Source organism: Ornithorhynchus anatinus, chromosome 18 (assembly GCF_004115215.2).
Source record: "Ornithorhynchus anatinus isolate Pmale09 chromosome 18, mOrnAna1.pri.v4, whole genome shotgun sequence".
Classification (NCBI taxonomy): domain Eukaryota; kingdom Metazoa; phylum Chordata; class Mammalia; order Monotremata; family Ornithorhynchidae; genus Ornithorhynchus; species Ornithorhynchus anatinus.
Window position 1 is genome coordinate 13,933,890 of NC_041745.1, and position 25,550 is coordinate 13,959,439.

At 44.7% G+C, this 25,550-nt stretch overlaps 1 protein-coding gene across 1 annotated transcript in view; it reads right to left on the reverse strand.

Annotated features, from left to right (window-relative positions):
- Positions 1-838: 838 nt before the first annotated feature.
- Positions 839-25,550, reverse strand: part of OCA2 (OCA2 melanosomal transmembrane protein) — a 227,071-nt gene continuing 202,359 nt past the window's right edge. The window contains exon 24 of the mRNA XM_039914722.1: positions 839-1,351. Within this exon, the coding sequence (XP_039770656.1) occupies positions 1,264-1,351 (88 nt within the window). The 3' untranslated portion in view covers positions 839-1,263. The remainder of the gene's footprint in view (positions 1,352-25,550) is intronic.

Consider the following 25,550-nt stretch of genomic DNA (forward strand, 5'->3'; position numbering starts at 1 on the left):
CAGAGCACTGTACTAAGTGCTTGGAATGTACAATTCGGCACTTGATATGGTGTCTGGCACATAGTAAGCGTTTAACAAATACCACAGTTATCATTATATTCATGAATTGAGGGCCAAGAACTGTCTAATTCCCACTTCTCAATTCTTTCCCAGTGCTTAGTAAAGTGTTATGCACATAATAAGTGCTTAATAAATACTATCAGCTACTACTACAAGTAATATTGCTGCTATTATTACTTCACTTGGTGTTTGACCCTCTGTGAAATGTCTTACTCTAAACACAGACATTGGAGCATTTCGGCTGGGCCTGAATCTGCAGTGAGTATGCGAACGATTTCTCCTCAGTCAGTCTTACATACGATCAACCGGAAATGAGGACTGGATGTTCTCTTACTAATGAAATTAGAGGATGACAGAGGAAAAATGAAAGGATCACTTCCTTTTGAACAATCGGAACACGGAAAATGCAGGATTCAGCACCTTGCCCATTTCTATCAATTCCCCCTACAGACTTAGATGAGGCGATCTTGATTAACTGTATTGATCCCATGCTTTTGGTGTTCACAGAATCAACGGATACCCTGTTACACTTTGGTGATTCTGTGTCTCTTACTGACAGAACTAATGGTGAATATCAGTGCTTTAGTACAGTGCCGGGCACATAGTAAATGCTTAGTACCATTATTATTATAATTGTAATTCGGAAGACTTCGCTGTCCAATAGGCCACCGTGGACAATTCCCTTCAAATGCTCTCCCCTAAAGTATCACAGGGAATGTCACAGTGTAGTTTTAAAGTGTAAATCCTTGTAAATTATCAGCTGGCCACAGCACCCAAATATCTCACTGTATGTGATTTATTTTATGTTCATAGACATTGCTATCTTAAAACCCACAAAGCTTTCCCAGGACAAATCTGAAGTAGGTTAAAGCACCAAAGTAGTCAATACTCTGACAGGAAATGTTACACCCAAGAAGACAAATGAACAAACTGAAAATCTGCTGTTCTAAGTGGTGTCTTCTCCCCAAAGATCAGGTGGATATGTGCTTGGGGCTTATCTTTCTCCTCTTGGGATGGTGTTTCAGTGAACTATGTGGGCAGGGCACTGATAGACTTCCAATTCTTTGAAAAGGTAGCATGATGCAAGACCAGAAACGGCTTCATGGAGGTGAGGCCATGAAGACGCTCCCAAAGAAGCCCGTTTATCCTCAAAGAGTCATTTGGGAACACTCTGGGGAGCAGTGTGGTACTCTGTGACAGCAATTATGAGTTCCAGCCAACAAGCACATGGGCCACGAGGAGATAGCACATTCCAACAGTGCAGGAAACTAGCATCATTGGGAAGCCAAGTCTGAAAGACAGAAGCAAAAAGAAGAACAGCCATGAAAACCTGGTCATGTGATTCACATAAGGGCAGCAACTGGCCTGCCCTTGGCCTGGCTAGCCTAGAAAGGTCTTCTGTTATCCCAAGACACCCTTTTTCCAGTCATATCTCCCCAGGTCACCCGTTGAGGGAATCTGGACAATTTAATGTGTTTGAGTCATAATGAACGTACTAATCACCTTAGGTAGGAATTTGGGTTCTCACTTTATCATCTAAGGAGGTGTTAGAGGTCAAGATCTGATCTACAAGGTCACAGGCCCACTTAGGTCTGCGTGTGAGACAGGAGGGATGGTGGTTTAGCAATTCCCAGATAGGCAATAAGCATTTCTGAGCTGGAAGCTCATTTGATTCTAGGAACGTCGTTATCTTTGAGTGTGGCCCAATCAATCTGTCTTAAAAACATCTAACTGCCCCTGAAGGATGGCAGGACTTCCCTTGTAACCATTTCCTCTGTCCTTATTACTTTAGGCTCCTCTTCAAGATTCCACTGTCTAGAAGAGGAGAAAGGGGACTGAAGTGGGGAGGAGGGGGAGGATAGCACACAATCCCCTGCTTTCAGGACACTAGACCCTTGAGGAGGGGTTCTGGAATGTAATTTCCTGAAACAATGTTCTGCATGCATTCCTTCTTTCTTCAAACACCTGCAATGGCCAACCATCTTTCTCTGCATCAGAACCTCACAGATTCCGGGTTCTCGACTCACCTCTCTCTGTCTAGCCTTGACACTCTTCACTTGTTACAGCCCACAATTTGCCCCTCCCCAACTATCCTCCAAGCTGAACTTAGCTTGCGACTCTCCCATCTCTCATCCACTTCTCCTGCCCTTCACCTACATGGAACTCTATCCTCCTTCAAATCCATCAAAATTCATTTCTTCCCACCGTCGAACCCCTCCTAAAAAGCTACCTCCTCCAGGGAGGATGCCTGCCCTCCTGGTCACATCATCCCATCGCCAACCCTTAGCCCTCAGGCCTACATTGGCATATTCCATTTATTTCATTGTTTATTTATCTCCCTGAAGAGCATCCACTCCAGATAGGGGGGTCACTATCAGAGCGCTAAGCAAAAATAGACTACAAGGGGAAGGGCAGATCATAGAAATAGATGTCTGGACACTCTTCTTTAGGTAAGGCCTTGTCTCCCCGCTTCAGAATGGTTGTTATCAACTAGTATGGGGTTTTCCAAATCTAGTCAGAGTTTTAAGTGAGCGTCTAGTGACGCTACGCTCATCATTTAAATATGACTGCTTTGCTATCATCAAAGAACACACGCTCCATGTGTGACAATCTGCAATGAAGAATGATTCTACAAAGATATGGATAGGTTTATTATAGGAATACCAACAGAGAAGCAGCCTGGGTTAGTGGATAGAGCACGGGCCTGGGAGTCCGAAGGTTATGGGTTCTAATCCCGACTCCACCACTTGTCAGCTATGTGACCTTGGGCAAGTCACTTCACTTCTCTGGGCCTCAGATACCTCATCTGTAAAACGGGGATGAAGACTGTGAGCCCTACGTGGGACAGCCTGATTACCTTGTATCTATCCCAGAGCTTAGATGGGTGCTTGGCACATAGTAAGCGCTTAACAAATACCAACACTGTTATTAGAGAAACTGATGATAGTGGTAGTAATTCCTAAATATGGAATAAAGTCATTGGACCACATATGGTCAGCACTCTCAAATAACATTTATAATCAAAATAATTGTGCCATTCGTTAACAACTTACTATCTACCATGTACTGTGCCATTTATCTCCCCAGAGCTTAGTAATCGGGTCAGGCATGATTCCTGTCCCACATAGGGCTCATAGTCTAAGTAGGAGGGAAAGAGGCATCTCATCTCCATTTTACAAATGAGGAAACTAAGGCACAGAGAAGTGAAGTTTCTTGCCCAAGGTCACATAGCAGATAAGTGGCAGAACCAGAATTAGAACCCAGGTCCTCTGAGTCCCAGATCCGTTCTCTTTCCACCAGGCCATGCTGCTTCCCTAATCAACAACGGTCAACTTTTGCTCAGTGAATGTGCTCAACACCATCTCGTGCTCACCAGAGAGAAAATATCCTGGAATCACTGACAATATAATCAAATACCACTGGTAGATTGATATGAACATAAATGCTATGGAGGTGAAAGGTGAACATTTTTAAGGTCACATCTTCTCCATGAAATCTTCCCCCATTAAACCCTCTTTTCCTCAGCTCCCTCTCCCTTCTGTGTTTTCCATGACCTTTGGGCATTTGCTATTCACCCCATCCTCAACCCCACAGTACTTACATACATGTCTTTAAATTCTACATTATGAATTATTGATTTATATTAATATCTGCCTTACCCCTCTAGACTGTAAGTTTGTTGTGGGCAAGAGAACATGTCTGCCAACTCTGTTGTATTCTCCCCAAGTGCTTAGTACATAGTAGGTGCTCAGTAAATACCACTGATGGATTGATTGATCAGAGGCATCTTGTTGATCATATCTTAGTAGGGGAACTTTAAGGATGTCAGGATTCCAGCAGCCATGCTTGAGATCAACTCCTAGACTGGCTATTGTTTTAGAAGCTCCAGGATTAAACTAAATATTTGCTGTTGCCCTGGAAAATGGCCTCTGAATCACCGTAACAGCTAAAAGTTTGATTCCTGGAAAATGTATCACTGCAGGGGTGTCCCAGAGAAATCATCAAAACGCAGCCTGAATAAGAAACCCAAACCATATCCTCCAAGGAGCAGGTGTGGGAGCAGGTGAGGGGTCTGGCTGTCCCAGTCTTTTGCCATTTCACCTACTCCCACAGTCTAACTGCCCAGTACATTTATTCACAAGAAGCAGTGTGGTCTAGTGGAAATGGTACAAGATTGGGATCGGAGGATCGGGGTTCTAATCCTGCTCTGCCACTTGCCTGCTGGGTGACCTTGAGGAAGTGACTTAATTTTTCTGTGCCTCAGTGTACTCCTAAGTGAAGTGAAGATAAAATACCCAAGGGGGACGAAGAATGGGTATTTAAACAGTTCCTCTCCCGCACAGGGTTCATGGTGCCTTTAGTGTGCCATGTTGTGTCATTTGTCTCCCAGGTGAAAGGCAGAATTGTCTGAGGTTTGGATTCAATGCATTCTTAAAACACTCCCTCCATTCTCATGGCTTTTTTCCTCCTCATTTCTCTCAAACTTAGCCCACTCCCTGTGCTTTGATCTCATCTCTCCCACGCCTTGCTCATGGCCTTGGTCCTGCCCCCAACTCCCTCCTCATTCACATCCTGCAGACCACTGCTCTTTCCATCTTCATGGCCCTTTCCAAAATCACATCTCCTCCAGGGAGTCTTTCTCAATTAATCACTTATCTCCCCACTATACATTCCCTCCTACTGCCATTTCAGCACGTCTGTGTCACCTAAACACTCAAGTATTCACAAGTTCCTCACAGCACTTAACATACTATGCTCTACATCTTCCTCCCATCTATAATATCTGTCCCCCTGGCTAGACTGTAAGCTCCTTGAGGGCAGGAAGAGTGTCTTTCATTCTCTTGTAATCTCCCAAATGCTTAATACAGTGCTCAGTCAAAAGGAGGAGCTCAATAAATACTAGTAATTAATATTCAAGCCTCAGGGTCCTGCTCCACTCCAGGACTGCACTAATTGTGATCCTGGCTTGGCACTTGATGCTGAGCTGAGCCAAGCCCACAGATAATGAAGATGGAACCGATCAAGGAATCGGATGAGGGACGACCAGACCTTGAAGACTTGGGGTAGGACTGGCCAGCACTTCGGCTCTACTGACTCTTAGTTTGGTGTGAAGTCTAATTCCATTCTGTTGCCACAGAACCTGTCACTCTTCCAAAGAATACGCCGGCCTTTTCGATTCGATGTAGAGGGTTCGTTGGGGTACAGGCCCGGGTCCTTCTGACTCCCAGGACTATGCTCTATCCACCAAACCGCACCACTTCCCATGTAGCCCTCCGCATACAACCGAAGCAGAGTAGAGCGATCTGGATACATCACAGGACTAGTGCGTGAATTTATATTAATTTTAAACTTCTTTCAGTAGGTGCGAGTAGGGGTTAAGGCTTGAGGGACATCCTTTCAATTGCCTGGAAGGAAAGAACACTGTGAAACTGCAACCTGTTACAAGAAACCCAGCCTCCTCCCTGATTTTGTTTTCCCTTTGAACAGCGCTGGTGCTTGGGGTAACTTTCTTCCACTTCTAAACCAGTCAAACTGTACTAAGCGCTTACATTATCATACCATTGTCATTGGAGGGCTGGGAAAATGAGACCTAGGGAGGTTGTTCCCCTCTCAGGATCACACCTGGAGAGTTTCCAGTCCTCTGCCAGTCTCGGCTACGGGAGGGAGAGGCAAGCAGAAGCCTACCCTTTCCATTTCTAGCTTGGGCAGCGACTAGCGAGCAGAAAGCAATCTGCTACAAGTCAAAACTCACCTGGGCTGGGCAGTGACGGCACGGGAGAGAGTTGAGGGCGGAGATTCAGGTTTACTCGGCGGAGGAAGGTAATGATAAACCACTTGTGCATTTTTACCAAGAAAACTCTATGGATCCACTACCAGAATGAATGCTGATGGAGATGGGGCATCCTGGGAGAGACGTGTCCATGGATGGAGTCGCTAGGGGTAAGAGATGACTCGCAGCATAAGACAAGACCATCTATGGTTGTGTGCCCTCTCAGCAGCAAACCTTTGGGACAGTTGAGACAGTTGCATCCTCTGTACAGCTCTCTCTCATTACAGCGCTCTCTAGAACCACTCCATTTTTGATATCTCGTACGGCTCTCTCTCATTCTCAGCTCTCTCAGGCGACAAAGTTTATCTTGGCTTAAAGATTTCTCGTCCTCTCCCCCTCAACCTCTGAACCACACCGAATATAGTGACTGCAACCCATTTCAACTTAACATTAGATGACGGCAGATCTACGTAGCATAGATAATGACAGAACTCTAGTACGTTCACACAAGTTGACTCTCCACCGCACGGGATGTGAAAGATCCTAAACTTCGAAACCTAAGTATTTCCACATGTCCATAAAATGTACCTGACGCTATCTGATCAGACAAACTATATTTATTGTGTTGTGATCGCTGATTCTTCATTCATATTGTTTTGGCCAATTCCTTGCATTTGGGGTACTCATTATTTCCTGTGAGAAATTATATTTTGTTTGGCTCTTTTTTCCGGAATATTCCATTTGTATGAGACGAATTTAGAGGGCTTACAGTGAGTACCCATACAGTTCACTGGCATTTCCATGGGGAGACCAGGTATGGTCATTCTGTGACCTTCTCAGCTGCAGATGCCTTGAGTGTGACACTCAGACCTGCTGTAATAATAATAATAATAATAATGATACTTGTAAAGTGCTTCGTATGTGTCTAGCACTGTTCTAAGCCCCAGGGGAGATACAAGATAATCAGGTTGAACATGGTCCACATCCCGCATGGGGCTCAGAGTCTTAATCCTCATTTTACGGATGAGTCAAATGAGGCCCAGAGAAGTGACTTGCCCAAGCAACATGTGGTGAAGCCAGGATTAGAACCCAGGTCCTTCTGACTCCTAGGGTCATGCTCTATCCACTAAGCCACTCTGCTTCTCCCTGTACCAATCACCGCATCTTTACTGGGAAATCAAGCATGGTCTGGGGCCAGCAAACAGAATATAGATATAGTCTTCTCAGCATCATATCCTATTTTGTCCACATCGCACCTTAATGGGCACCTTCCATTAACAACATTAACAAACGCCACCAAATCTTCCATCGGCTCCTCCTTCCCTCTGCATGTAGGGGCCTCTACATTCTCGAAATTGGGAATTCTGGCTAATGGCTAGAACTATGACTGCAATGGGTCTGCTGGAGTCTTGAGCCGCTGAGAGGCCGAAACCCTTTTCCTCTAGCTTCAGGGATTTATCCCCTTTGTATAGATTGCTGTCCTTGTCTTCTCTATTGTCTTGTGTTTCTATTGTTTCATGCTTCTTCCCTACCTGTCACCTCTCCCCTCTGCCCTCCTTGATTCTGAGATTGTGAAGCCCTTGAAAGCCAGGGACTGTGTCTAAAGTCCACCTGTTCATTTTTCCTAGTGCTTAGTAATAATAATAATGTTATTTGTTAAGCGCTTACTGTGTGCCAAGCATTGGGGTAGATACAAGATAAACCGGTTGTCCCACGTGGGGCTCACAGCCTTAATCCCCATTTGACAGAAGAGGGAACTGAGGCACAGAGAAGTTAAGTGACTTACCCAAGGCCAGACAGCGGACAAGTAGCGGAGCCGGGATTAGAACCCACGTCCTCTAGTGCTCTTGCCAACAGACCATTCTGCTTGACACGTTGTGCACAACGTAAGCACTTAATAAATACCGTTCCTCCTCCTCTGCCACCTCTTCGTCCTCCTCCTTCTCCTCCTACTACATTCAGCGTTTGCTTCACTTCCCACCCTTAATCTCTGCGATGTCCCTTGGATTTTAAGTACCTCCAACTGGAAACCAATGGGAAGATTCATTTCAGCATGTCCGGCCTGCATCCCACATGGTCGGCTAGTCTCCCAGGGTATATGACACCAACCCCTCTCGCCCCAGTACAGTTACACTACCAGTATCCCAGGTGTATCCAAAAAAATGTAACTGAGGCTATGGACTTCCTGCCTCTCTCCAGAACATGTAGTTACTGGGAGTCCCTTTCCTTTTGAAAATTAATAATAATGGTGGTATTTGTTAAGCGGTTACTATGTGAAAAGCGCTGTTCTAAGCTCTGGGGGAGATACAAGGTGATCAGGTTGTCCCATGTGGGGCTCACGGTCTTAATCCCCATTTTACAGATGAGGGAACTGAGGCCCAGAGAAGTTAAGTGACCTGCCCAAAGTCACACAGCTGACAAGTGGCAGAGTCAGGATTAGAACCCATTCATTCATTCATTCATTCATTCAATAGTATTTATTGAGTGCTTACTATGTGCACAGCACTGTACTAAGTGCTTGGAATGTACAAATTGGCAACAGATAGAGACAGTCCCTGCCCTTTGACGGGTTTACAGTCTAATCGGGGGAGACAGGCAGACAAGAACAATGGCAATAAATAGAGTCAAGGGGAAGAACATCTCATAAAAAAAATGGCAAATAAATAGAATCAGGGTGATGTACTTCTCATTAAACAAAATAAATAGGGTGATGAAGATATATACAGTTGAGCGGACGAGTACAGTGCTGAGGGGGTGGGATGGGAGAGGAGGAGGAGGAGAGGGAAAGGGGGGAGAAGAGGGTTTAGCTGCAGAGAGGTGAAGGGGTGGAGGTAGAGGGAGCAGAGGGAAAAAGGGGGGAGCCATGACCTCTGACTCCCAAGCCCGGGCTCTTTTCACTGAGCTGTGTCAGTCTTTGGTGTCTACGAAGAAGCGTCATGGTCTAGTGGAAAGAAACCCCTCTATACTGTAAGCTCATTGTGGGGAGGGAATGTGTCCGTTTATTGCTATATTCTTCTCTTCCAAACACCTCTTAGAGTGTACTGCACACAGTAAGCGCTCAATAAATATGACTGACGGACTGATGAACTAAAACAGGGCTGGGAGTCAGGAGATCTAGATTCCAGTCCCGATTCTGCCACTAACCTGTTGTGTGGCCTAGGACAACTCTCTGTGCCTCAGTTTATCTGTAAAATGGGGAGTGAATACTTGTTCTTGGACTGTGAGCCCCAAGTGGGGAACGGACTGTGTCTGATCTCATTGTATTATATTGATCCTTACACTCCACCTCTCAAAAAAAGCCCACAATTGCTATTATTTTTCTTTAAAGGTTCTTCCAGCAGCTTTTAGCATCCTGGGGCTGTGGTGTCTGAGCTATGTCATCAGGGCAGATGTAATCACGGCCCAATTGATAAAAAAACGCACCTCAAAATGTGGGAATGGCAGGATATGGGACCACAGTTCAATTTTCTTGGGGATTCACTGTGCTAAAGACAGATTTGCAGAGCCCAGCTCTTTTTTTTTTTTGGTAAGGTAAGGTGGCACTGAGATCAGACTGTTGTCCTTCCCGAGAATTAACAAGGCAGGGCCGCCTACACCATGAAACGGATTAAGTCTAGGCCAGACTCGATCTCTGAACGCGATAAGGATTATCTCGAAGGATGGTAGGGAGACTTAGAGATGGAAATTCTAAATCAATCCACTTCAGATAAATTGATAAATGCAAACCCACTGGTATCCACTGACGAGGCCCTTCAGTCCCTTCAGAGGTGCTGCCTGAGGGAGGAGGCCAGCAGGCCTGAAATCTTGGGCATCTCACTGAGTTAACGCTGCCTAAACTAGCAATAGGACAAAGCACAGAAGTAAAATGCCAGATACTTTTTAGGACACAACGGCTCTAACAGGCTCACCAGTCTATATCACCTCCCCAGTGTCTACTGATTTAGATGTATGTCAATCACATCTCCCTCCCCCAACCCTGGGAAACTCAGCAAGAGCCAGATCACGTCACGACACACGATGGAAGAAAGTGCTGCATTTTTTTATTGTTATTTTTTTGAGATTGGCCTAATCTGCTCTGGAAGCTTGTTGATGGGATGTGACATTCTACTTCATCCCCTTGGAAGAGAGAAAGTCAGCAGTCCTGGGGGCTGGAGACCCAGACTAATTGGAGCAATGCAAGATCTTAATCACTCTCCCCCTGCTTCGAAGCCTTATTGAAGGCACAGCTCCTCCAAGAGGCCTCCCCTGACTAAGACCTACTTTCCTCTTCTCCCACTCCCTTCTCCATCACCCTGACTTGTTCCCCCTCCCAGCTCCACAGCACTTACAAACATATCTGGAATTTATTTATTTATATTGATGTCTGTCTCCCCCTCTCGACTGGAAGCTGGGGAATGTGCCTGTTTATTGTTGTACTGTACTCTCCCAACTGCTCAGTACAGTGCTCTGCATATAGTAGGCACTCAATAAATATGACCAAATGAATGGTTCTTCCTTCCAACACATTCCTGAAGCTACAGCAAGTCGATAGCTATGAATGGCCAAGTGCACTGAGGGAAGAGCCCATTTTTCGGCAGGGATTGTCTCTATATGTTGCCATACTGTACATTCCAAGCGTTTAGTACAGGACTCTGCACATAGTAAGCACTCAATAAATACTACTGAATGAATGAAGTCGATGCAACTGCATTACCTGGCCCTTGATAAGCAAAGGTAAAGAAAGATCCTCCGTTACGTTAAGGAAGTCCCCCACTGGGCCTGCTGCCTGACCGGATCCTCCAGAATGTTTCTTGAACACACGTAACTGAAGCAAGATACGTCTCCAGACCACCAGCTACCATAGAGTCTGCCTTTCTGGTAAATTCAGACTGGAATTCCCCTCAGGGGCAATATTTTAGGCTCCTAATCTCACTCTGCCTATTTTATTATAGCAACATCCAGGTAGGGCTGATCTACCCTGGGGGGAAAAGCCATTTTCTCAAGAGAAGGAGATCAGTTTGGGACTCTCTACGCCTGAATGCACACGCTACCCTCTGTTGGTTATTTTAAATAGATTTGGTCTTTTAAATCATATGCTGCTGCCGAAGATAAGAGAACTTGAATGTCAAAGTCACAAATCAGAACGCAAAAATGTCAGAAAGGAGCCCCAATGTTATCCCTTGCCAATCCTGGCTTTTTATGTGTTAAAAATATGAAATGTACTGAAGTCTGAAATGCAGCACATTTCAAGGAACAATCCTAGGTGATCTTCAGCTACTTAGAACTGGGTCTCTGGCGATTTAGATGGCATTAAAGTGGTAATGTTAGGCAGAGATGCTCAAGATTCTAAACATGTTCTTTTAGAAAAAGTAGAAATACTTGCTAATGAAGATACTCTGATAAGGCATCCTTCTGATTCCTTTTTCCCAAAGAGGATTTGTAGAAAGGCTCTAGGACACCAGTAGAATGATCTCTCAAGAGGTGTCCCAATTTGAGAGGAAGTCTCCACTGCAGAGTCATGAAACATAGCAGAGCACCTGGACCTGATGGCAAAGCCACTGAAATCTACAAACACAGAAGAGACACCACATATCTGGAATTTCTTCATATTAACGTCCATCTTCTCCTCTAGACTGTGAGCTCGTTGTAAGGCAAGGCATATTTCTACCAACTCTGTTATATTGTACTCGCCCATGAGCTTAGAACAGTGCTCTGCACAGAGTAAGTGCTCAATAAATACCATCGACTGATTGAACTTACTTAAACCTTTACCCAAGCTCTTCCTCGGGGCTCCGCACCCAGTAAGCACTAGATTAATACTATCGATTGACTGATTGACAACCCGCTTAAACCTTACACGAGCTCTCCCTCAGGATACAGACCACAGAGGAAATGCCACAGTATCTCAAAGGCGCCACCATCTTAACCACCTTCAGGAAGAAAGATGAAAAATCAGACTGTGGCAGACAGGAAGGCGTCTCACGACCGGGCAATGCAGAAAGATCCCAGCAACGGCAGAATACCCCTGGATCAGTTGCTGAAGAACAACTGTTGGCTGAACTCTAACAGAAGCAAGATGAGGACCAGAATGGCCCCGGGCAGGAGACCAAGACCGGAATATGGTTTGCCTAGAGTTTACCAAAGCATTTGACACCATCAGTAGCCCTGGACTCTGGATCATGCTTAGAAAATTTGGCTGAAATGAGACTCGCGCAGCTATCACAGTTATTCCCGTAAGAGCCAGGGGTTCCTTGTGCCACCCATTTTCCATCACCTGTGGGGTAAAGCAAGGGAGCATGGGAGCACAGTGGGTCTGGTTCTCTTCGATTCGTTCTCTGCGACCGTAACAAGGGGGCAAAAAGTGACTTGTATTTAGTGCTGAGAACATGCTTCAGCTTCCAACACAACAAGCTTTGAGACTCACCAAGGCCTTAGAGAGAATCACTGGGGGATGAATCCTGAACACATATGAGTGTACACCTGCCTGGAACTTTCCACCTGGCCTGGAATTCTAATCCTCTCCAAATCTCCCAGTCTTCAGCCCTTCCCACCTTCAAAACCCTTGAAAAAATCTTACCTCTTCCACCAAGCCTTCTCCGACAAATTATCTCAACCCCAGATCATAGCAACCAATCTGCTGTTTCAAGTATTTCTGTATTAATTTTCCTCAGAACTTGTGAATATCTGTCTATTTGATCGCACATTCAATTTATTTATTCTGATTCTACTACTTCTAAATATTTTTATATATGTGAGCAGCATGGTCTAGTGGGAAGACCAAGGCCCTGGGAGTCCGTTCAAATTTCGGCTCTGCCACCTGGGCGAATGGCTTAATTTTTGCGTGTTTCAATTTCCTCCTCTGTAAAATGGGGATTCAATATCCGTTCTCCCTCCCTCTTAGAGTTAGACTGGGGCAGGGAATGTGTCTGTTATACGTGACAGTAAATCGCTTTGCCAAATCAGTCAAGAATAATAGGCTAATAATACGTCTAAAGAAAACCAAAGGACTGTATGAGCGTTTCCTGGGGAAGCCGTACCCTCAACAGAAGAGTTTTACTGACTACTCAGAACTTAAAGCTGTCATAGAATTATATTCCTTAACCAGTAAACTGACCAAAGATGCAATGATAGACAAGGAAGTTAAAAGCTGAATCAAGAAGGCCAGTCTTGGAGAGACTCTAACCGAGTAAGGTGTGTGTTCCTGTGCTCCAGAACTAACTAAAATTATGGCATTGGTTAAATGCTTACTATATAATAATAATGATGGCATTTGTTAAGTGCTTACTATGTGTAAAGCATTGTTCTAAGCACTGGGGAGGATACAAGGTCATCAGGTTGTCCCACGTGGGGCTCACAGTCTTCATCCCCATTTTACACTTGAGGGAACTGAGGCCCAGACTTGCCCAAAGTCACCCAGCTGACAAGTGGCAGAGCCGGGTTTAGAACCCACGACCTCTGACTCCCAAACCCGGGCTCTTTCCACTGAGCCACGCTGCTTCCCAGGGATAGGTAGGGACTGCGTCTGATCCGATTGTATTGTATCTACCCCAGCGCTTAGGCTTGTATTATATCTACTTCAGGGCTTGGCCCTAATAATAAAAATAATAATAATTGTAATATTTGTTAAATGCTTACTATCTGCTAAGCACTGTTCTAAGCGCTGGGGTAGATACAAGATAATCAGGTTGGACATAGTCCCTGTCCTTCAGGGAACTCACGGTCTAATCCCCATTTTACAGATGAGGGAATGGAGGCACACAGAAGTTAAGTGACTTACCCAAGGTCACAGAGCAGACACATGGCAGAGCCAGGATTAGAACCTCCATCCTCTGACTTGCAGCCCCATGGTCTTTCCATTAGGCCACTCTGCTTAACTAATTCCAAATCTATGACGATGATATGATGGTGATGATCAGAAGAATTCTTCAGAGTCCTTCCATAATGCAGAGCTTTTCCCTACTAGCTGGAGGAAGCCCTCAGGATTTTTCCCAGGAGCTGCTAGATAATAGATTGTCAATCTGCCTAAATATGCTTTCATGCTTCAGCAAAGAGAGCAGCTGTCCAACTGAGAAAAGCACGCCATGTAATTCTGAGTTAAAATGCACAGATTCATTCACCCTCACACTGTCAGGAGCCCAATTCTTAATGCCAAACTTGGCAGGAGCCAAGACTTTCCCTGGGAAGGCCCCAGGTGGAAGAGATCCGGACTCAGGAAATCTCTGCAAAGCGCCGAAGGACAGCAAACTGAAGCATCCAGCTTTCCATTCTTTTCCCGCTGTTCTTTAGTTTCAGGATCTCACACAAGTGCAAAGCCCGGCGTGTCCTGAATTCTGATATTTACCCCGGAGAGTGAAGCTGACAGAAATGAAGAACAGCTTTTTCTAAGTCAGGCAGTGCTCCACATTCTCCCAATTAAAGGAGATCAATCTGATTCACCTCATATTGGTATTTCTCCAAGGGTTAGAGCAGATTAGGGGTAGCTAAACTATGTCCAAAGACGAGACGCAGAATGGCAGAGTGATTACAGTGTGGACCTGGGAGTCAGAAGGTCATGTGTTCTAATCCTGTCTCCACCACTTGTCTGGTGTGTGACTTCACTTCTCTGTACCTCAGTTACCTCATCTGTAATATGGGGATTGACACTGTGACACCTTACTCTGGACGGAGACTGTGTCCCTGATTTGCTGATTAGAGCGTGGGCCTGGGAGTCAGAAGGTCATGTGTTCTAATCCTGTCTCCACCACTTGTCTGGTGTGTGACTTCACTTCTCTGTACCTCAGTTACCTCATCTGTAAAATGGGGATTGAGACTGTGACATCCCACTCTGGATGGAGACTGTGTCCCTGATTTGCTTGTATCCACCGTAGTGCTTAACACAGTACCTGGCATAGAGTAAGCACTTCACAAATACCAAAGTTATTATTACTATTTTTAGACTACAGAAAGTCTGAAAAGAGAACGAGCTCAGTTCTAATCCAGGGTCACCAATATGGAAGTGCCCTAATGGGAAGCCCACAGGTAAGGGAGTGAAGGGACCTGTATTCCAACCCTGAATCTGACTCTTACCTGCTGTGTGAGAATGAGCAAGTCACTTAACATATCTGTGCCTCAGTTTCATAATCTTTAAAATGGCTTTCAAATCCTTGTTCTCCTTGAGAGCCCAAGATTTGTACTGAACAAGGATCGGGTCCAACCTGCTTATATGGTATCTACCCCAGCATTTAATAGCATTCTTGGCACAAAGTAAGTGATTACTGAATAACATTGCTATTAATTCCGAAGAGAAGGGAATAGGAGAAAGGATAAGTGTTGTTACAGCGCTAACTTTCTTGGGTGTCGTCCTTGAACAGGGAGCAGAAGCAAGTGAAGGGGATAAATTTTCTTCTTTCACCAAGATTCTCACAGTGATGGATTTTGAACCCTACGAGATGTCAGCAGCAGGGTGAGTTTACACACTGGCCATCTCCACAATCGTTGATGCACAAGGAGATTCCTGAAACAGATATATTGGAAGGACGATGGAAACATCTAGAGAATATCCTGGGGCTGGCAAGAGTTGTCAGAGGGGTACAGAATACTGATGTAGCTTCAGACCAAAACACAATACAACAATTACCATAATTACCATAATTTGATAAATAAGCACCGAGTCCAATCTGGCTCTGGCATTTGCCTGCTGTGTGATCTTGGGTAAGTCACTTAACTTCTCTGTGCCTCAACTTTCTCAACTTTAAAATGGGAATCTAATACCTGACCTCCCTCTTACTTGGACTGTGAACCCCATGAGGGCCAGGGACTGTGTCCGACCTGATTAGCTGTACATACTCCAGCCCTTTAGTAAGCTCTTAACAAAAGACATAGTAATAATATAAAAAAAACACAATTTTAAAAAATACGGTAATCATTAAGCCCTTACTTTGCGTCAAGCCCTGTTCCAAGTGTTGGCTTTGAGGGACTCCCACAGTTAGGGGGTGGGAGGCAGAGGATGAGCAGTGAAAGAGACCAAAAAGGACTGGCCATAGAGGTAGGAGATCCAGAGCTTAGAACAGTGCTTGACACATAGTAAACGTTTAACAAATGCCATCATTATTACTATTATTGTTATTAACAAGGACAGGACCTCAGTGAAGCCAAGATTAGTGCTTCCGGGAGGAGGGTGAGGTCCCCGGTGACAAAGGTTACTGAGAAGTGGAGGATTAGGATGAAGTAGAGGTCACTGGTTTTGGCAAGAAGGAGATCAATGGTGACCTTGGAGAAAGCTGTTTCCATGGGGTGGAGGGGTCGGAAGCCAGACTGCTGGCCGAGGAGAGAATTGGAGAGAAGGTAAAGCCAGCAGGTGTAAGCAACTCATTCAAGGGACTTGAACAGGAATTAAAAGAGGGAGATTGAGTGGGAGGGGGTGAAGCGAGGATATTTTCAGGCTAGGTGATATCTACTCATTTATCTCCTGCCTGAGTTTATTTGCCTAAAGGTAAAAAAGTTTTCTCTCCCTTGAAGTACTGATAAAGGGAGTGGGGAGAAATTGTAGAGTAAGAGAGGGAGAGGCCTTGAGAGTGGCTGTTGTAGAGTTTGGAACTGAATACAATTGAATCTTTGAAAATGGTTTGGAAGGCTATGAAAGTAAAAATGTTTGGGGACAAAAGGAAAATAATTATCAATTAATCAATGATATTTATTGAGTGCTTACTGTGTGCCGAGCACTAGAGTGCTCTAAACACTTGGGAGGGTACAATGCAAGAGAGCTGTTAGAGCCTTACCTTCAAGGAGCTTACAGTCTAGTGTGGGATATGTATGTTCATATTAAGTCTTTCAAATCCTGGAATAATCTACTGGTCCCAGATGGGAAGACCCTTTATTACTGTATCCATTACAAAGACCTCTTGTTTTCTGACCCATTTTCAGAGTAATAGTAGTTTGGTTTTTTTTTTCAACACATTCAATTTGGAGAGCAGCCTCTGATATTGCACTCAAATTTCCTCCAGAAATCATCTTGCTTCATTTGGAGAATTTAAAATCACCACTGAGAGTCCATTAGAACTCCTCTGGTTACAGCCAAATGATTGGAAGCTCTTCGTGCTTACTGAACAAACAAGGATTCCACAGAGACTTGGAAAATCTGAGCTTTACTGTTAAAAATGAAAAAAACCAGCAACAACACCACAAAAAACACTTGTTTTTTTGTTTTGTCCATTACGATCAACCTTCTGTTCCAACAGACCCTGTAATATGTCGCTGAGAAATCCTAAGTCCAGATTTTCACAAAAGAATCTCTCCTGCCTTCACACCAAGTAATAACTTCTGACTGGGCAAGGAGCCAAAAAGCAGAAGTGAATGAAAATTCAAAACAACTCTTAAGCTCCACAGACAGTAACGCGATTTTGGGGGTATTTTGTTTAGGGTCAGGAGACGGGATGGTGAGAAATCAGGATAATAACAAAAATAATCATAATGATAATAGTGGTATTTGTTAAGCCCTTACTATGTGCTTATATATATATATATATATATTATCAAAAGCACTGGAATAGATACAAAAGACACAGGATAATCGGACTGGACATAGTCTCTGTCCCACACAAGACTGATTATTTAAAAGGAAGGGAGGACAATTTTATATTTTCTTTATGGCATTTGTTAAGCACTGGGGTAGATACAAGTTAGTCTGGCCAGATACAGGTCTGCCCCATAGCCTAAGTAGGAGGAAGAACAGCTATTGAGTCTCTATTTTACAGTTATGGAAACTAGGGCACAGAGAAGGTAAGTGACTTCCCCAAGGTCACACAGCAGGAAAGTGGTGGCCCTGGAATCGGAACCCAGGTACTCTGGCTCCCAGGCCCATGGTTGATCCACTAGGCCACACTGCTGCCGAGTTCCAATCCCCATCTTACAGATAAAGGAACTGAGGCACAGAGAGATATGTGACTTGCCTAAGGTCACACAATGCTGGGATTAGAAATCAGATAGCCCTATTCACTGTGCGTTGCAGATCCTTCCCCACAAATGAATCAATCAAACCTATTTACTGAATGTTTAGTGTGTGCATAGCGCTATATTAAACACTTGGGACAGGACAATATAACAGTTGGAAGGCATGTTCCTTGCCCACAGTGGGCTTAAGTCTAGAGGGGTAGACAGACATTACTATGAATTAAAAAATTATGGATATATACATAAATGCTGTGGACCTGAGGGTGGGGGTCAATAAAAGGTACAAATCCAGATGTAAAGATGATGCAGGAGGGAGGGGGTTAAGAGGAAATGAAAGTTTAGTCGGGAAGGCCTCGAGGCGATGTGCTTTTAAGAAGGATTTGAAGGTGGGGAGAGTGAAGTGGGGAGGGAGTTGTAGGCCAGAGGCAGGTTATAGGCGAGGAGTAAAGAGTGAGACAGATGAGATCGAGGTACAGTGAGTAGGTTAGCGTTAGAAGAGCGAAGTGTGCAGGTTGGGTTGTAGTAGGAAATCAGAGAGGTAAGGAAGGAGGGAGGAAGGTGATTTGAGTGCCTTCAAGTTGATGGTAAGGAGTCTTAGTTTAATGTGAAACTGATCTAGAAAGTGGGGACTGAGACTGTGAGCCCCACTTGGGACAGGGACTGTGGCCAGCCCGATCTGCTTGAATCCATCCCAGCGCTAAGTACAATGCCTGGCACATAGTAAGGACTTGGCAAGTACCAAAATTATTATAATTACTAAGCTACAGAAAACCTGAAAAGAGAATGAGCTCAGTTCTAATCCAGGGTCATCAATATAGAAGTGGCTTAATGGGAAACGCACAGGAAAGAGAGTGAAGGGAACTGTGGTCTAACTCTGGATCTGCCACTTGCCTGCTGTGTTACATTGGGCAAGTAACCTAACATCTCTGTGCCTTAGTTTCCTTATCTGTAGATTGAGTTTCAAACACTAGCTCTCCCTTAGACTTCAAACTCCGTATGGAATCAAGAAGGTGATCGAGTGCTTCAAAGTCACAGATAGTGAGCTTTAGTTTGATGTGAAACTGATAGGCTTCAGTTTGATGTACTTCAGTTCAAAGCATTGTGGCCTAATGGACAGAATATGGGCCTGGGAGTGAGAAGGACTTGGGTTTTAATCCTGGCTCCACCACTGGTTTGCTGTGTGACCTTGGGAAAGTCACTTAACTTCTCTATGCCTCACGTTACCTCATCTGCAAAACGGGGATTAAAACTATCTTGTATCTTACCCAAGTGCTCAGAATAGTGTCTGGCACAAAGTAGGCACTTAACGAATATGACCCCCCCAAAAAAATATGTGGTGGATAGACAACCACTGAAGGTTCTTTAGGAATTGGGAAAAATGGATTGAATGTTTTTGAAGAAAAAAGATGCAGACAGCAGAATGAAGTATGGACTGAACTGGGAAGAGGCAGGAGACAGGGAGATCAGCAAGAGGGCTGAAGCATTAATTATGGTGGGATAGGGTATATGCTTGGATTAATTTCTTAGCAGTTTGGATGGAGGGGAAAGGGTGGATCTTATTGATTCATTCATTCAAACATATTTGATGAGCGCTTACAGTGTAAACAGCACTGTACTAAACGCTTGGGAGAGTACAACACAACAATAAACAGACACATTCCCTGCCCACAACAAACTTACAGCCTAGTACAGGATGGAGGAAGACAGATATTAATATAAATAAATTACAGATATGTAATGTTGTGGGGCTGAGACAGGGGAAGAACAAAGAGAGCAAATCAGGGTGACACAGAAGGGAGTGGGAGAAGAGGAAAGGGAAGTCCTCTTGTAGGCGATGTGCTTTCAATAACCCTTTGAAACAGGGGAGAGGAATTATCTATCAGATCTGAGGAAGGGAGGGTGTTCCAAGCCAGAGGAGAATGTGGCCAAGGGGTTGGTGGTCATAAAGAAGAGACCAAGGCACAGTGAGAAGGTTAGCACTAGAGGAGCGGGGTGTGCGGACTGGATTTGTAGGAGAGAAGCGAGGTGAGGTAGGTGGGGGCAAGGTAGTGGACTGCCTTAAAACCAATGGTGAGGAATTTTTGTTTGATGCGGAGGTGGATGGGCAACCACTGGAGTTTTTTGGAGGGTGGGGAAACATGTCCTGAAAGTTTTTGTGGAAAAATGATCCAGACAGCAGAGTGAAGTATGGACTGGAGTGGAGAGAGACAGGAGGCTGGGAGGTCAGCAAGGAGGCTGATGCAATAATCCAGGTGGCATAGGATGAGTGATCCCATTAACTTAGCAGCAGTTTGGATGGAGAGGAAAGGGCAGATTTTAGCAACATTGTGAACGTGGGATTAACAGACTTTAGTGATGGATTGAATGAGAAAGAGGAGTTAAGGATAATGCCAAGATTATGGACTTGTGAGACACAAAGGATGGCTGTGCCACCTAGAGTGGTGAGGAGGACAGGGTTTGGGTCAAAATTGAGCATTTTGAGGAAAACTGGATCTGCATCCCTATTCCACGCCTCTGTAGTTTCCAAACTTGGGTAGAAGAAATGAAGATAATATAGATGTGAATTTCTTCCTCTCCTCTGAGCTCCTGAACCACCTGCCTCTCCTGCACTGCCCCCATCTTGGTCCAGGGTGCACTCTGTCTTTGAACACTCTCTTGGCCTCGTGGAAGGAGCAGAGGACTGGGAGCCAGGAAAGGCAGGTCTAGTCTTGCCCATCTCACCTCACAACATCGCCAAGATCTGTCCTTTCCTTTCCATCCAAATGGCTACTGCGTTACTACAATCACTCATCCTATCACAACTGGATTACTGCATCAGCATCTTTTCTGATCTCCCAACCTCCTGTCTCTCCCCGCTTCAGTCTATACTTCACTCTGCTGCCCGGATTATCCTTCTACAGAAACGTTCTAGTCATGAACCCCTGCCCTCAAAAATCTCCAGTGGCTGCCTATCAACCTCCATATCAAGCAAAAACTCCTCACTATTGGCTTCAAAGCTCTCCATCGCCTTGCCCCCTCTTACCTCATCTCTCTTCTCTCCTTCTGCAACCCAGTCCGCACACACCACTCCTCTGCTACTAGCCTTCTCACAAAGCCTCGTTCTGGCCCGTCCTGCTGTCGACCCCTGGCCCACATCTTACCTCTGTCCTGGAATGCCCTCCCTCCTCATATCCACCAAACTAGCACACTTTCCCCCTTCAAAGCCCTAATGAAAGCTCACCTCCTCCAGGAGGCCTTCCCAGACTTTCTCTGCTCTCCTTCCCCTCCCCATCACCCCAACTGATTCCCTTTGCTCTACCCCCAGCCTCGCCCCACAGCATTGGTGCATGTATGTATAATTATAATTCTGTTTATTTTTATTAATTATATATATAATTGTATTTATTTACAATGATGCTACTGATGCCTGTTTACTTGTTTGGTTTTCTGTCTCTCCCCTTCTAGTCTGTGAGCGGGTTGTGGGCAGGGATTGTCTCTATTTGTTGCTGAACTGCAATTCCCAAATTCTTAGTACAGTGCTCTGCGCACAGAAGCACTCAATAAATACGATTGAATGAATGAACGAATGAGCAAGCACTAACTATGGGCAGTACACTGTTCTCAACTTTTGAGAGAGTATCATAGAGTACATAGATATAATAATAATGACGGCATTTGTTAAGCACTTACTATGTGCAAAGCACTTTTCTGGAACTGTTCTAAGCACTGGGGGTGGGGGGAATACAAGGTAATCAGGTTGTCCCACGTGGGGCTCACAGTCTTAAACCCCATTTTACAGATGAGGTAACTGAGGCTGATCCCTGCCCTCAAGGAACTTTCAATACAGTAGGGAAGGTGGACATTAAAATAAATTTCAGGTAGAGGAGGCAATCGGTTACCAGCTAACTGCTGTGGAGGATGAGTTCCTAAGTGGGTATTAACTCAAGGGCATGTGATGTCAAAGGGAGCTAAAATAGGGTGGGGAGATGAGAAATTATTCTTCCTGGAAAGAGGTTTGATTTTAGTAGGGCTTTGAAAATGGGCTGAGTGGCAATCTGTTGGATATGAAGGGGGAGGGCATTTCAGGCAGGCAGAAGGGTGTGAGCGCAAGGTCAATGGCAAGAGCTATTCCTCATCTCTAAAGTGAGGATTAAACAACTGCTTCCCTCCCCCTGAGGCAGTAAGGAACATGGAAAGTGCCCAATCCAATTTTCTTTTATCCAACCCAGTGCTTGGCACAGGTTAGGTGACTCATAAATACCACCATTTTCATTATTACTATAGCACAACACACCATCAGGATAAGTGGCATGAGAAGAAAAAAAGTACCTCGTCCACCACAATCATCATCAGATACTTATTTATAACTAGTAGATAAACAGTATTTGCACTGTGAAAAGGTTAAAACAGTTGGTTTTAAACCAGCTGCATTAAGGAAAATTACATTATAGGAAATGATGGAAACTACTAAGAAAAGTTTCTAGCAAGCCTCCCACCTGCTTTCTATTTCCTACACTCCACTTTAGCTGAAAATGTTCTCATTGCCCATGACCTAGAACTCGAGATCGAAATGCAACTCCAGAAACACCAGTGCTAGCAAAGAGACTGAGGTCTGGCATGACAGAAAACAGCTCCAAAGGGAAAGTCAATCTCTTACGTGGAATGAGGTCTCATTAAACTATGTCCCCTCTGCATTTAATTTATTTTTGGAGACGGTGTCTGCGTGAATGAGATGGGGAAAATGGAAAGAAAGAGTGTTTGCGCCTTCTGATTACCTACTTGTGTGACTTAAATTTCAGTTTCCTGAAAGACAAACCAAGAACGCACAGACACATCAGCCATTTCCTAGGTCTAGTGAAGGATCAGTGTAGGGTTCCGTCAGAACCCCATTCCAAAAGATCCTGGATAATTTAAAGCCATAGCAAAAACATCACTCCTTGGGGAAATTGTGTTTTCCAAAAACAATCCAAATCCTTAGGTTTCTTATGACTGTTTTCTTGTGATTCAGCTTCCCTGACACTGTCTGAAAGCAGAAAAGTTTGTCTACTAAATAAGAAAAGTTATTTGCTACCTATTGTTCTTTTTTTTCTTCTATGAAGAAAAAATGAGGTTTTTTCCCCAGCAATTACTCAGTGATCTTTCTACAGCACCTGTGCGCATGCTGCTTTAAAAATCGGAGGGCCAAAATGAGGTATTTTAGCACTCTGGACAATAAAGAAAACTTACAGCCTGTATTGTTAATTTTAATTCACTTTACTGAGCATTAAAGACTTATGATGGAGTCATGGTTGGGTCTGGTTCCTCAGCTCAGCACCAAGAGGCCATCACATTTGCCATGTTCTCGTTAAAGCCCGGCTTTGCCACCTGTCTGCTTCGTGACCTCGTCCAAGTCACTTAGTTTCTCTGTGCCTCAGTGACCCTCATCTGTAAAATGCGGATTAAAATTGTGAGCATCACGTGGGACAGGGACATGGGCCAACTCGATTTGCTGTATCCGCCCCAGCGCTTAGGACAGTGCCTGACACACAGTAAGCGCTTAACAAATGTTATCATTTTTATCACAGAATGGATATGACAAATTCCTCTGACAGCCCAGACTGGGAGGTTAGATAGGGAAAGAGGTCACTAATCTTTCCCCATGACAGGATTTTAGGGAATTCTCCTTGGAGCAGCCAGGTTGGTGGTTGTCTTCCCAGACTCTCAGAAAGTTTGCATTGAACAGCCTTCCTGCTTCTGTCTACCATACCCCAAGGCCAGATCAACTCTCACTGGGATTTGGGCTTGGCCCGTCTCGCAATCCCACCGAGCCACCCCCCACCATCTCGACTCACGGGAGAGACACTGAAGGGGAATCCGAACACCACTTGGGTTGGACGTTCCTCTCTCTCACAGCAGGGAAATCCTGCTCCAGCCTCAGTCACAGGGATGGGGCAGGGGAATGAGAGACCAGACGGGAACACGACAGGGGCTTGGATAGTATCTGCAGGCCACAGTCCCCACCGTCTCACCCGCCCCTGTCCCCCTCTGTCTTCCCCTGACAGTTTTTACCAGGACCCGGGGTGAGGAAATGGGGGTAAAGGGGATCCCAGAGTCAGACCTCACCTGCTTGCTTCAGGACAAGCAGTCTCCTGTCTCCTGTTCTGAATCAGGATAGAACAGTTTCCCTTTGTGGCTGTCGGGACTCTGGCAGACAAGCCCCGCTCAGTGTGGGCTACTCATCTGGGAGGAAGCCGGGGTCACTGGGGTTGGAAGCAGGGCCCGGACCAGCGCAGATGCCGAGCTGGACTCCAAGCAGATGGCTCAGCCCCATCTCCCTGACTCGATCCTTAATCGGCCACCCTCTCCTTTCCAGATCAGAGAATTTAAAATGGCTTCTGCACAGGCACAGCATTCAGAGGGAAGTGAGAGGGTGGAGTCGAGTGGTGAGGACTGCAAACTAATGTTGATGCCTCCCCACCTACTCTGATGCATCTATGTGGCAGCCATTTTCACACTATCTAGCATGACAGGTCGTTGTGGGCAGGAAATGTGTCTGTTTACTGCAATATCGTACTCTCCCAAGTGCTTAGTACAGTGCTCTGTACACAGTAAGCGCTCAATAAATACGACTGAAGCAATAGCCACTGAGTGAGTGATTGATTGATGGATGATGGACCACTTAGCCACATCTTCCCAAAGGCCTCAACCTCCCCTTTCATATTTGATCATATTAAAATATCAAAGCATTATTAAAATCACATCTCCTCCAAGAGGTCTTCTCTGGCTAATCCCTTATTTCCCCTACTCGCTCTTCCTTCTGTGTTGCCTTAAACTGGTATTCGTTAAGCACTTGTTATTCACCCGCACCCTTTGCCCCAGAGAATTTATGTACATTTCATTAATTTTTTATTGTTAGTCTCCCCCTCTAGACTGGAAGCTACAACGTGTCTACCGACTCTGTTCCATGTGCCTCACAAATACTTAGTAACAGTGCTCTGAACACAGTAAATACTCAATAAATAGCACTGATTGATTGGCTGGTTGATGGATGGATGTTGGTATGGTCAGGAGATACATAATTGCTAACGCAGAAGTGGTTTTATTTGCTCTCTCTTTTGGGGCAGGGAGTAGCCAAAGCCTCACCTTATCCTAGGACCCAGGGCTATACAGAATGACCTCACATTAATCCAGTCCTGTATTCCACATGCTACCTCACTTTAATTTCTAATTTGATGGTGGCCCATGCCCTCCTAGAATGATTTTTGGATTAATCCCCAAAACTCTCCGATTCAACAGCCATCCATCAGCATAATCTCAGACGCAAGCCTCTCCTTCAACGGATCCTTGTGATTGTTATTTCAATAGTCTGGAGAGCGATGGCCAGAAGAGAGTTTTTACCTTTCCTCCACTGAAGAAATATCTTCCCCTGGCATTTGTTAGTGCTTTTTTATGAAAGAAATATGAGGCCTGAGCTTTGAAACAAAACACCATTTCAAGGTCATTTTTTATTATATGGGTTTGTGAATTTCAGGACATCACCTGTGACAAACTAACTCTCCTTTCTTTGCCTTAAAGAGGGAAAGGAATCTTTTGAAGATTCCTGGCTGCTTTCCTAGTAAAGCCACCCTATTCTGGAATCTCATTCTCTGGAATGGTAAATCACCCAACTTCTAAGGAGTTAGGTCAACTTCTCCTTTGCCTGGAGGTGCTGATTGAACACTGTAATTATAATATATTATTATCATAATAATAAATTAACCCAGCAGAAATGTGAGAATCGGTTCCTTCTCTTGAAAGAAAAGAGAGGCAAAATTGAAACTGTAAAAGTGAAAAACTTGAAAACATGTCTTATGAA